We start from the raw sequence: 12,769 nt of genomic DNA, 5'->3' as shown, positions 1-12,769 counted from the left end.
CTTTTAATCATAGTAACATGTCAGACTTCACGACATGTGTTTCTTTAAATAGGTCTGAGCTTAAAAAAACAGCCTGGTAACAAAAACAGTCCAAAAATAAGTACTTTGCAGCGTGATTTGACATATTTCATGTATGTTTTAGTGGCGCAGGGAGTGGCACAGGGTGTATTGATGTGCGATTGTGTAAAATGCTGCAGTTAGCACTGTATGCTAGCTGGCTTGTGGGTCAATGACTGTGTTTGTGTGGCTGCCCGAGTGGAGCATGGTGTGTGCGTGTGTGCGTGTGCAAGAGATTGCATCCTGGCTCAATGGGCTCATTCCTGCCAGGGCCAGCGGGAGGGCGTGGCGCCCGTGGCTGCAACTTTTCTCCTGTTTCTAAGGAACTTTTCAAAGGGTGCTCAGAAATGCGCCCCCGCGGACCACGATGCCTTTGTGCGTTAGGAGGAGAGCGAGACAGCTGGAGGAGCGGCTAATCAATGGCTTCTTCCGAGCCCTAAATCGAACACACGCGCGCGCGCACACACACTCACGCACGCACGCACGCACGCACGCACGCACGCACGCACGCACGCACGCACGCACGCACGCACGCACGCAAATAGACGGTTAGGACTGATGAGAATCACATTGAGGCCTCGTGCATCAACGTGAATCACAAGGCAGCGTGTAATTACCACGTGTGTAATTAAGCTAATGACAGTCATGCGACTTTTACAGAAGCAGGAGGACAAAACAGGAAGTCTGGAAGACGTGGAAATGAAACTCCCAGGGAGGGAAAAGGCTAGAAAGACCAGCCAACCTCGCTACGATCTCTCGGCTCGCTCCCACAGGCTGGCAGCTGCCGACTAGCCAACTAGCAGCCTATACCGCCTCACCTGCCGGTGTTTCAAACGCTTCCTTCCTCATGTTAGCTGTGTTAGCCAAGTCAAGAGCATGAATGAATTCAAGAAATTTCAGGATGTTTTATTTTGTGTCGACCATTCTCTGTCTCCCGAGCAACACTAGCCCCGCCCCTTTAGCACCCGACAGCTGCTACTCGCTTGTGTTGCTATTTATTTAGACCAGGGGTGTCCAAAGTGTGGCCTGGGGGCCATTTGGGGCTATTTTGTTGTCTTTTTATTAGCCACATCAACAATAAAACTTACAAAAAAACACAGCAAACATGGAAAAATATGCAGTCATTTTAGAGAATAAAGTCAATTGTTAAAAAATATTAACATGAAAAAATCGTGATTGTATGAGAATAACATCATAATATTATAAGAAAAAAATGTCATTTTAGGAGCATAAAGTCGAAACATAGAAACACGTTGTAATATGAGAAATAAAACAATGAATAATGTAATTTCTTGGAAAGTTGGAGTGTTAGGAGAATAAAGTCAAAATACAGGAATAAAGTCAGAATTACGAGAAGAAAATGAACAGGAAGGCGTCTGAAATAGATGGGAATAAACGGCAGGAATGAAAAAAGGAATTATTTAAAGAATCAAGTTGTATTGGAATGACAAAAACGGTCACAATTTTACAATAAACTTGTGATATGAGGAAAAATGATATTTTAGCAGCATAGAGATGAAATATTAAAACAAAAATCTTATGATTTTATTTTTTTTTTAAAAGTCGCAATATTATGAAAAACAAGCTATAATAAAATAGTCAATTTTGGAAAATTTGGTTGTGGAAAAAAGTTATTACAGGAATAAAGTCATAATATTACGAAAAGAAACTTTACGAAGATTATTGCCCAAAGCCATTTTTGAAGTGATGAACAAGAACGGTGGAGCTCCTCATTACTGAGTCCTACTGAGAACATTTTTGGTTCTGGTTTGGAGAGTTTTTTGTTATTTTTTGAGTGATGCTCAAAAACTTTTGATCAGCTGATAAACAGCCTATTTCAGTTTAATTGTTGTTTTCAATCAATGACTTTTTCAAAATGCTTTTTGTGTCACTCCCCCTTCTTGTTTTTGCATATTGTAGCTCTACTTAGAACCTCATTAAGATCCAAATGTGCTAAATGCTAATTCTAGCAATTTTTCAACTGGTCTTAAGCTTTTCATCAGGTGTGTATTTGAAATATTAAAAAAAAAAAAAAAACAGCAAAAATGGAAAAAACAGCTGTAATTTTACGTGTATAAAGACAAAATATTTATCGAAAAAAAAGTCATATTACAATGCAAAAAAAGTCGCAATTTTACGAGAATAAAGTTGTAACATTATGAAAATTTTTAGCAAAATTAGGTTTGGGGAAAAGTCATAATAGGGGAATAATTTCAAAATATGTAAAAGTCATAATATAACAAAAAGAACATTTCTAAAGATTTAAAAAGAAAGTTGAAATATCGCGAGCGACAAATTGCGTGTTGTCGGCAATTTTACGCATCGGCTTCATGTATTTTTTCCTAAGAAAACGACGGTTCTGCCAGCCAGCAGCTAGCGCCAAAGCGACATCGCCCCAAGCTTTTCTTCCTGTCGCTCACTTTGCCTTCCTTTCCTTTTCCCAGATATCCGTAGGGCCGACGCGTCGGGCGTTGCAAGTTGTTGTTACAAGTACCTTCCAGCCGAGGAAAGCGTTTATCGCTTTTCGATGGAAGTGGTAAAGAATCCAAGAGTACTTGGCTGAGGACAGGAAGTAGTGAGTGCACAAAGATTACTTTTCCAGCAGGCGCTGATGAATTTGTCGCTCACAGCAACAGCGATGGCGGCGCGAGCGAGCGGACAGGATAACGTATGTGTTATGATAGCATCTTGCTCCCGACTCGTCGCTCTGGCGTAATCCCGTCCAGGTTGTTCCGTGCGTTCAATCCGTCTCAGCCGTCCTAAGCTGTTTACGGGCCGGTGCTAACCACGCTGCCGCTGCTCCAGCTCATCCATCTCCCCTTCATTTTCTGCTTTATTCCCCCCCCCCGTCGTCAGCTCCTTTCTGCTCACTTTCATTGCCGCCCCTCCCCCCCTTTCCGGTTCTCCCGAGGAGTTGGGTGGGTTTTCCGTCTTTGCGTATAGACGAGCCCCCCCCGCATCTCCCCATGTCCCTCTCCCAATCTGCTTCTCTTCGGCGGGGCCACAACCTCCTGCTTTCATATCGACAATTGCCTCTGACCTCAATCCCCTTTCATTCTCTTCAAATCTGCTCTCGCTCCGTCTCCGCCACAAATCTAATCGCTCGCCTCACACCTTGCCGCCTCCGACCGGGAGGAAGCCAGCGATGGCGAAGCAGTGACTGAATCCATCATGGAACCCTCGACTTGACGTAAGATGACACTTCAACCTAAACAACTCGTATTAAATGATACCAAGACGGAAATGTTTCTCTCCAAGTTCTATGTCCGTGTCAAGTTGCTTGTCCGCCAAAGAACCTCCAACGCCTCAGAGATTGTACAATTCAGACTACAACCAAAAGTAAAATACGCAGCGCACTTGCATGAAATGACTCCAGTCACCAGTGAGAACACGTGCAGAAACTCGCAGGTGCACAACAAGTTCGGCTGTCAAGGTGTACATGCTCGACAAGCACCCGTGAGTCAGTGAAATACTAGTCTCGGCCGAGCACTCGAGAGTCATTGAACCTCGAGTCTTGACTGAGCACCCGTGAGTCAGTAAAATGAGAGTCTTGGCTGAGCACTCATGCATCATTGAAACTCGAGTCCTCGCTGAGTACCCGTGAGTCGGTGAAATACTAGTGTTGGCCAACCACTCATTGAAACTCGAGTCTTGATCGAGCACCCGTGAGTTATTGAAACTGGAGTCTTTGCTGAGTACCAGCGAGTCAGACAAACTTGAGTCCTCGCTGAGTACCGGTGAGTCATTGAAACTCGAGTCTTGGTCGAGCACCCATGAGTCCGTGAAATGAGAGTCTTTGCCGAGCTATAAAACTCGAGCCTTGGTCAACCACCAGTGAGTCAGTGAAACGCAACTTTTCGTCAAGCACCCCTAAGTCTGTGAAACCCAAGTCTTGGTCGAGCACCTGTGAGTCGGTGAAAATCAAGTCTTCGCCGAGCATCCATGAGTCTGTGAACCTCGAGTCTTTGCGGCGTACCTGTGAGTCAGTGAAACTCGCAGACTGAGCGAGAGAACTGTTTGTTTTGCAGAGCAGATGTGCTGCTTTTTCCACGGGGTTCACACATTTATACAAATGCAGTTAAGCTAACAGTTGCACAATGAATGACTTCTTCAATGCAGCTAGCACTAGCAGGGGTGAGTAAGCAAACGTGCTAACGGAGAGGAGTACCCGTGAGTCCCCATTCAGTAAAAAAAACTCGCCACGTATGAAGGACTCGTTCATGACTTGCACATCTCCAAAACTCAAAGTCACGGCCCGCGTTGCTAAAGAAAAAGAAAAGAAGGTGTTGAGCTGCCTCAGCAGCCGTGACAAAGCCACCCTGAGAAGCAATAATTAAGACCACCAAGACGCAAACAACTGTGATTCCTTAATTATCATCATTAGTTTCCGCCCCTCTCTAATTGTTGCCATTTATAAATAAGCGGCGATTGCGCAGCAAATCAGTCACTGATTAAAAAGGAGGAACGAAGACAATAAGATGGAAAAAAACAAAAGCACCAAAATCCAACTTCCCCTTTTACTGGCGGCAGGTGAGCTCATTGGTGAAGTCTTCATTGGCTCCTCCGACTATCATGTTCTGCTGTTGTGTGAGCTGTCAGTCATTTGGGTCTGCCGGCGCCGTCTCATGTTCACACACACACACACACACACACACACACAAAGAGTGGAGGACACGCATGCTAGGTGTCAGTCAGCCTTTGAGATTAGAGCTAATCCACCACTGTTAGAATGAAAGATTAGGCAATGAATCACCTGCCGCAAAAGGACGGGGGAGAGAGAGAACCTGCTGCAAGCGGCCAGAAATCTTGCCGAAGCCTGTCATCTCACGCACGCACACACACGCACTCACTCACTCTCCCTGTCAAATGTACACACACACACACACACACACACACACACACAGCTCATTAGTTTGTTCACACTGCAGACGTCTTTGAAAAGGCCTTTCAAGAAGAGTTCAAAGGTTGATTGTGAGAGGGTGTGTATACACACACACACACACACACACACACACACATTAATTGGATCAATGGTCCTCCCTGGTGGCTGGCCAATAATTGAGAGGACGTGAGTAACATGTGGGAAGCCTGCTCTTACCAACTTCCTGTTTATGAAGCAAGCAGCCAGACCTGCTGTGGTGCCACACACCAGTCAATGGCTGACTGGATGTACACATGAATGGATGAATGGATGAATGGACCTACCAAATGTATGTATGGATAAAAGATTGATGAAAAATGAAAATGGATGGATGGATGATGAATACATGGAGAGGAGCAACGGATGATGGATGAGGGAATGGATGGAAAGGGTAGAAAGGTTGGATGGATGGATACAAAGAGATGATAGATGGATACCTGAAGAGTATCGATGGATGGATGCAGGGTTAGGACAGATGGATGATGGATGGATGCAGGGTTGGGGCAGATGGATGATGGATGGATGCAGGGTTAGGACAGATGGATGATGGATGGATGCAAGGAAAGGATCGATACATAATTGATGACGCAGATTCCGAGAAATATGTATGGATGCAGAGGTTGGATGGATGATAATGGATGTATGATGCTATATGGATGAAAGGAAAAGGGATGGATGGATGGATGGATGGATGGGGATACCTGGACGCAGGCAAAGAATGGGAGGATGGATGGAGGATCGGTTGCCAGGAGAGGATGGATGGAGCGATGCAGGGAGAGGATGGCTGGATGCAGGGAGATGTTAGAGCAGTGAGATGGTGACCTGGTTCACTCCTCCGTCTGCTAAATAATTCACGCACACGCACACACGGAGTGTGTCTGTGCTTCCGTCACGTTTGGCGTGTAAAAAGGGACACACCTGCACAAGAAAGCCTCTCAGTCAGGAAGTGTAAACACGGACTTCCTGTGTCCGCCACGTCACCTCCTGACCCAGCAGAACACACAAACGCACCACACGGCGCAGCAGGAGGAACACCACACGCCTTCTATTCCAAACGAGATGAACAAATACACAATCCTAAATACACACCTCCCGCATTTGTCTGCATGCTGTGATTAATATCATCATAATATCCTCACTGGGCAAAGATAAGAACACTTCCTGCGTCCAAGTCTTCCTGCCCCACCTCCACCCCCTCCCTCCCCAGGTAAGTGGTCTTTGTGTAATCCTGCTAACAAACAAAGCACAATAAACATGAATTCACTGACAAGGTCGCATCCAAGCCTGCGTTCCAGCAGTCCCTGCGGACCAGCCGCTTCTTGGCTCGGCGTGACCTCGCCCGTCCGGCCCTTCGTTAACCTAATTATGCAGGTTAAAGCGGGAAAACCCCAGGGGGGGGGAGGGAGGCGGCAGACTTTGAAGAGCAGCATGGACACGCTGGCGGGGAGTGGAAGCTTTACAAACACACAAAGATTTGTTAGTAGGAAGGAAGCGCTCCTTTCTGGTCTTTATATTTATAGCGCGCATGCACGCACGCACGCACACACACACACACGAGGTGAGACACGACTATCTCCGTCTTTTGTGTTGGAACAGATGGACAGGAGGCGAAGAGAAAGCGAGCGAGGGGAAGAAAGAGGGGATCCAGAGGAGCGGGGCGATAAGGCGGCGGCGATGGCGGCAGCCATGCTGGTTGTCATGGCGATGGCAGCGAGCAGAGCAGGTATAGAGGCCGCTCCCCTGGGAAGGAGCGGTGGAAGCCTCCCTCCCCCATCCTTCCTCTCCTCCCGTCGTCTTTCCCCTCCCACCATCCTCTCCTCGCCGTCCATCATGGCCGACCTCGCCATTAACTTAACCCCTTTTCCATTCTTACCTTCCCTCCTCTCATTATCTCCTGCTTTTTCCACTCCTTCCTCCCTTCTTCCACTGCCTCCATTTTCACCCCCCCCCCCGGAGAATATCTGCGTGTGTGTGTGTGCGTAGTGCTTCCCAATTACTGCAGGGGGAGCCTGTGTGTGTTTAGTATCTGCACAAGCTGCATTTCTCCACCCGTTTTGACCCACCTAAAACAAAAAAACACCTCCGGCATTCTCCGTCTCCCTTTGACTCATGGGATGTATTTAAGTGTGGCACGCTATGCTGTGCGTGTGTGTGCGTGTGTGTGTGTAGGATAATAGGATAATAACGTAATGACGACCTTTCATGTGCATTGTCACGTACGAGCGAGTGGGGTGATGATGAGAGGAAGCGGGAAAGCCTCCAGCAGCTGCAGGGGTGGTGGTGAAAAGGCGCGTTCTGGCGGGTAAACAACGAGGTTGGGTGTGTGTGTGTGTGGGGGGGGGGGGGGGGGGGGCATTCCAGCGGTTGCAAAACTTTGGCGATGTTGCGACGGGCAGAGCGGCAGCAAAAACAGCAACAGAAGGGCAAAATATTAGTGGAGAAGCCCGAGATAGGCCATGTTGGCTCAGGCAAGACCAAAGACAAGCCTGTAAAATATGATAAAGTGTATTTATTAGTTATCTCTTCGCCCTCACGTGCCCAATCAGCACTGATTGGGCCTGAGTATAAAGTGCATCCCCCTTTATCATAGCATGATATCGTCGTCTCACATCAATGATATCATTGTCAACATTTCTGAAGCCAAATGAAGCACTGATGTCAGGAAATAAAGCATAATAAATAATGCAAGTGCAGCCTTTCAAATGCTTAGCTACAATCGCTGTATCGCCACTGCATGAATGACTGGATGAAATGTATTTTCATCCCAACTGGTCCCATCTTGAAGTGTTCCAGTTCAATGTAAACACACAACAAAAACATAGCCGCGAGCATGATAAGCTAGTATCGGTTTTACGTCTTTGGTAGCCTTTATCAATTTTACGTCACTTGTTAGAAAGTGGACTTAAGTCTCAAAGTGGCAAAATATCACTAGCGTTATTTCTCACAGGAAAAAACCTTGTCAAAGATCCTCAATATGACAGAAGCACACTGCTGTTTTTAAAGAGCGACTGCAAAAACAGGAGTCCAAGATCCTTTATACAACCAGAGGCGCTCTGCCATTTTTGGAGGAACTACTGTAAAACTGCTAAAAAAAACCCTCATCAAAGATCCTCTATATAAGCATGAACACTGTTTTTAAGGACACACTGCAAAAACACAAGTCAAAGATCCTCAATTTGACAGAAGCGCTCTGCTGTTTTAAAAGACTGACTGCAAAAAACAAATCAAAGATCCTCAATATAACAGAGGCACACTGCCCTTTTCAAAGACTGACTGCAAAAACACAAGTCAAAGATCCTCTATATGGCAGAAGAACTCGGCTGTTTTGAAAGACCAACTGCAAAAACAGGAGTCAAAGATTCTTTATACAACAAAAGAGCACTCATGCATTTTGGAGGAACTACTGCAAAACTGCCAAAAAAGATTTTCTATATGACATCAACAGTGCTGTTTTTAAGGACATACTGCAAAAACACAAGTCAAAGATCCTCAATTTGACAGAACCGCTGTGCTGTTTTAAAAGACTGACTGCAAAAAACTAATCAAAGATCCTCAATATATAACAGAGGCACACTGCCTTTTTTAATGAGTGACTGCAAAAACATGAGTCAAAGATCCTCTATATGGCAGAAGCACGATGCTGTTTTTAAAGACCAACTGCAAAAGCAGGAGTCAAAGAATCCTTTATACAACCAGGAGCACTCTGCTGTTTTTGGACAACATATGGCAAAAAACACGTGTCAAAGATCCTCAATATGACAGAAGCGCTCTGCTGTTTTCACAGACTGACTGCGAAAAAACTAATCAAATATCCTCTGTATGATGAAAGCGCCGTGCTGTTTTTAAAGACCGACTGCAAAAAAAAGGAATGAAATGATTGAGGATGAAAGAAAAGATGATCTTAGTGTAAAATGAAAGCACACGGAAGTGTTTCCCACAGGACTGCAATCTATCTATGGTGTGGGTTCTGCATAATTGGCCATGACACAAAACTGGAGGAGTAGAAGGAAGTTTTTTGGTTGTTGACATCATCGCTTCTATCTGTGGCGGTCCAAATGTAATGGTGGCAGGCCGCCAAAAATGAATGAATGGGAAACTCGGCAATGAGTGTCATTCCCCTGGGAGGATTTTTGATTTGTCATGAGGAAAAGCTGAAATATGAAATAAATATTCCACCAAACACTTCGATGAGTAATAGGAAATTCCCTCTCGGTCGCCGCCGAGGTCATGAGAAGAAAAAAAGAAAAGTCTGAGCTGTTCTCAGGAGACATAAATGACTTTATTCATTTCTTCAAGTCAGGCTGAAAGCTGTCATTATTCCCTTTCTTCATCCATGCTGACCTCAGGATATGAACGTTCATCTCTTTCATTTCCTCCCTCCACAGGAAGCTGACCCCCACCCACGCCTTCACACACACACCTGAAATACCTCCACTGCTTCCCCCCGGGGTGTTTTCTACCTGCCAGCTTGTGTGTGTGTGTGTGTGTGTGTGTGTGTGTGTGTGTGTGTGTGTGTTGGGGGGGCACGACTTTGTCCTCCAGGACCCACTTCCTGCGTCAAATTGCCTCCCCGCATTCCACACTCTCCCTCCATCCACCTCCTTGCTCAAGCTGCTCGGGATCTTTGCTGCTCCTTCTCACTTTCTTGGCCTCTCTATGGGAAGCTTTGTCCGCCCTTCGAGGGGGCACAGAACACTGATTCATTCAAACGCCATCCGCGGGAACACAACGCCTTCACGCCGCGCACACATCGCCGAGTGAGGCCTGGCCAGAACACGCTCTTGGCATGGGGAGATTCCCCCCCCACACACCACACACACACACAGATGGACAATCAGTGCTCTCATGAAGGATGACACACACACAGTTGCACAGACACACAAACATGGCTATCCTTAGAACACAACAGATGTCTGTGGGAAAATGGTGCAAAAACACAGACACCCGGATATGATATCAGAAGTTGGGATAACAGGAAGTAGTCCCACACACACACACACACACACACACACAATGCATGTGTTCAAAAACTGTGTTGAACACAAACACTTCAACACCTGCAATGCACACCTGTCCCCATCTGCACACAGGAAGACAGATTAGTTCAACTCAAGGCCAAAGCAAACGCTAACCGACTGACCCACTAAAGATCCCTGCGTGCGTGTGTGTTTGTGCGCTGACAGTCGACGACCTGTGCCAAAAACCTTTTAGCACTTCAACGGAGGTCAAGAGCACAAACCGCACAAATCCCCCCCCCCCCGACATTTCACGCTATAGTACGCCGCTGTCTGTTTGAACAAGGATTTCCATTCAGTTGGGCTAAGTAGCTAATGCTAACGCGACTAACGTCAAAATAAACCGCCCTTCACGCACGGTGGAAGCGCTAAAGTTGGGCAAAATATGCCAGTTTTTTCAACAAACCCGTAACTTTGTGCAGGCGTTTTTTGTTTTTTTTAAATAACAGGACTTAACTTCTTTTTACACTTGAATGACTACGGAAGAAGTACTAGAATGAAGTATGAAGTATGAAGAGTACTAGAATACTGCACTCCAGTCAAAGCAGTAGCAGCCCATCATTGACTTTGTGTTGTTTTTAATTACAGTACTTTAAAGAACACTTAAAGTACACGTACACCTTGTGCTCCACTACAGTAATGTGTTACTTTCCACCTCTGGTTAAAACATGGCGTTTTCACTTCATAAAGCTTTTATCATGCCCACAATCCCCCCCCCCCCCCCCCCCCCGAACAGATTATTCCTATATCCATTGTTCCCAAAATGGAACGTGTGTGTGGTGGGTGGGTGGGGGGGGGAGACACACATCAGTAATGATTAAGACACTCGGGAAATAAAAATAGATGACGAGTGATGCACTAACGCTATGTTTAGACAGACACGTTCAGAACTACATTTGAATTTTGGCTATTTTTGGTCATTCGCCTCCCATTCTCTCAATGGCTCACTGGTGTTCCTCCCTCCGCCTTCCTCCTCCCTCCTCTTCATCACCATAGGACAAATCTGGCTTCATCGGTAACGGAAGATGTGGGCGTGTTTTGCTGGCGCTGTTGGGGTGTGTGTGGAAGGGGTGGGGGGTTCATCTCGGAGTGGCTCCAGAGAAGAGGTGTGTGCATGGTGATGGTGATGGTGACGGTGATGGTGGTGTTGGGGTGTTTCGCGACTCCCGATGACATCATCCATCCGTGCACGAGCCGCATTAACTTGCACACTTCCACGCGTGGATATAATGATGCTGTGCCACCCCACCCACCCACCAAGACGCACTGCTGCACAATTACGCACACACACACACACCCCAACACACACACACACAAGCGTGTAAAGAAGTGGGTTCGAGCCCCGCCACCACACCACCGAATTAACGGCAGGATGTGAACTGGTGACACAGACACCACAAACCACGGCAGCACACAAAAGGACCGTCATCACGCTCAATTAGAGATTAGCCACTAATTACCCACGCACGCGCCGACGTGCGGACGCACAAAGGCTTAAAATGCGCGTGCGTGAGAAGGGGAGGGGGTTGGGGGGCAAACAGGTCTGATATGTAGGTCGAGCGCAGGATTTCCACAGCATTATCAATGATAGCTTGGCGCACACACACACTCACACACAAAGAGACCCAACTCACCGCGGCGACGTGAGCGAGCAGCGCGGCCAGCAGCGCCAACAGCCCGGGTAGCCTCATGCTCGGTGGGGGTGCCACAGCCTCCAGTCCCGGTGCTGCTGCTGCCTACAGGCGGTTCGAGCTGCGGGTGCTGGCGGAACAGGTCGGTCCGGGCGGTGAGGCAGTCTGGGTCCAAAACTTCAGACAGATCCAGCGACCATCCGGCGGTTTTAGAATCCTCCCTGCGTCCAGAAAAAGAGCTACTGCTCCTCGCTGCCTTCGTCTTCCTGATAGATTTACTAGCGGGACACGCCAGTCTGTCTCCTCCCCCTCTCCGGTAAGGGCAGGATGTTCCGTATGGAGACGCTGCCTGGGAATCTGGCGGCAGGAGGAGGGGTTGGCTGTGGGGGGAGGAGAGCTAGGGGGGTTCCGCGGAAGAGGATTGCCCCCTGCAGCTCGTCAGTGGAAGACTTTTTTTTTTAGGCGGGGGTGGGTTGGATATACACCTTCACCTCTCAAGGGTCCACCCTCACTCCCCCTCCACCCTAACCGTCCCGGTCAGGTGTGCCTAGCTCACGTGTCCATGTGCCGACGTGAACGGTCTCCTAGCAACCAGGTGGTTCACAGGCTCACACACGAGGCAAAATCCCCCCCCCATTAAATTATGGGGGGGGGGATGAGGGAAAAGAGACATTTCCAAGAAAGAAAGAAAATGAGGGAAAGGAGATCATTTACGGAAAATAAGAGAAAATGGGGGGAAATTTCCACAAAATAAGAGAAAATGAGGGACATTTCCCAAAAACATAAGGGGAAATTAAGGAACATTTCCACATAAAGGAACATTTCTAGAAATAAGGGGCATTTCCCTGAGGGTGAGGGTAAATTTCGACAGCGGCAAAATTTCCAGAAAATAAAAAAGAAATGGGGGGGGCATTTCCAAAAAGTAAGGGGAAATGATGGAACATTTCCAGAAAATAAGGGAAAATGTAAAAAAAAAAAAAAAATCGATAAAATGACTGTGAGAAAAAAATTCCATAAAATGAGGGACATTTCCAAAATAAGGGGAAATGAGGGAAAATATTTTTGTATTGATATATAACTTAAATTCAGTATTTAATATACATTATATATTATTTCTATATTTTATCATCTAATTTCAGTTGCAG

At 46.7% G+C, this 12,769-nt stretch overlaps 1 protein-coding gene across 1 annotated transcript in view; it reads right to left on the bottom strand.

Moving 5' to 3' along the window:
* The window catches only part of sdc3 (syndecan 3), a 47,447-nt gene extending 35,481 nt beyond the window's left edge, over positions 1-11,966 (bottom strand). Inside the window, exon 1 of the mRNA XM_054763840.1 lies at positions 11,628-11,966. Coding sequence (XP_054619815.1) covers positions 11,628-11,684 — 57 coding nt within the window. The 5' untranslated portion in view covers positions 11,685-11,966. The remainder of the gene's footprint in view (positions 1-11,627) is intronic.
* Between the last annotated feature and the right edge of the window lie 803 nt (positions 11,967-12,769).

This window comes from Dunckerocampus dactyliophorus, chromosome 20 (genome assembly GCF_027744805.1).
Source record: "Dunckerocampus dactyliophorus isolate RoL2022-P2 chromosome 20, RoL_Ddac_1.1, whole genome shotgun sequence".
NCBI classification, from domain to species: Eukaryota; Metazoa; Chordata; class Actinopteri; order Syngnathiformes; family Syngnathidae; genus Dunckerocampus; species Dunckerocampus dactyliophorus.
This window is presented reverse-complemented; position numbering and strand designations above follow the sequence as displayed.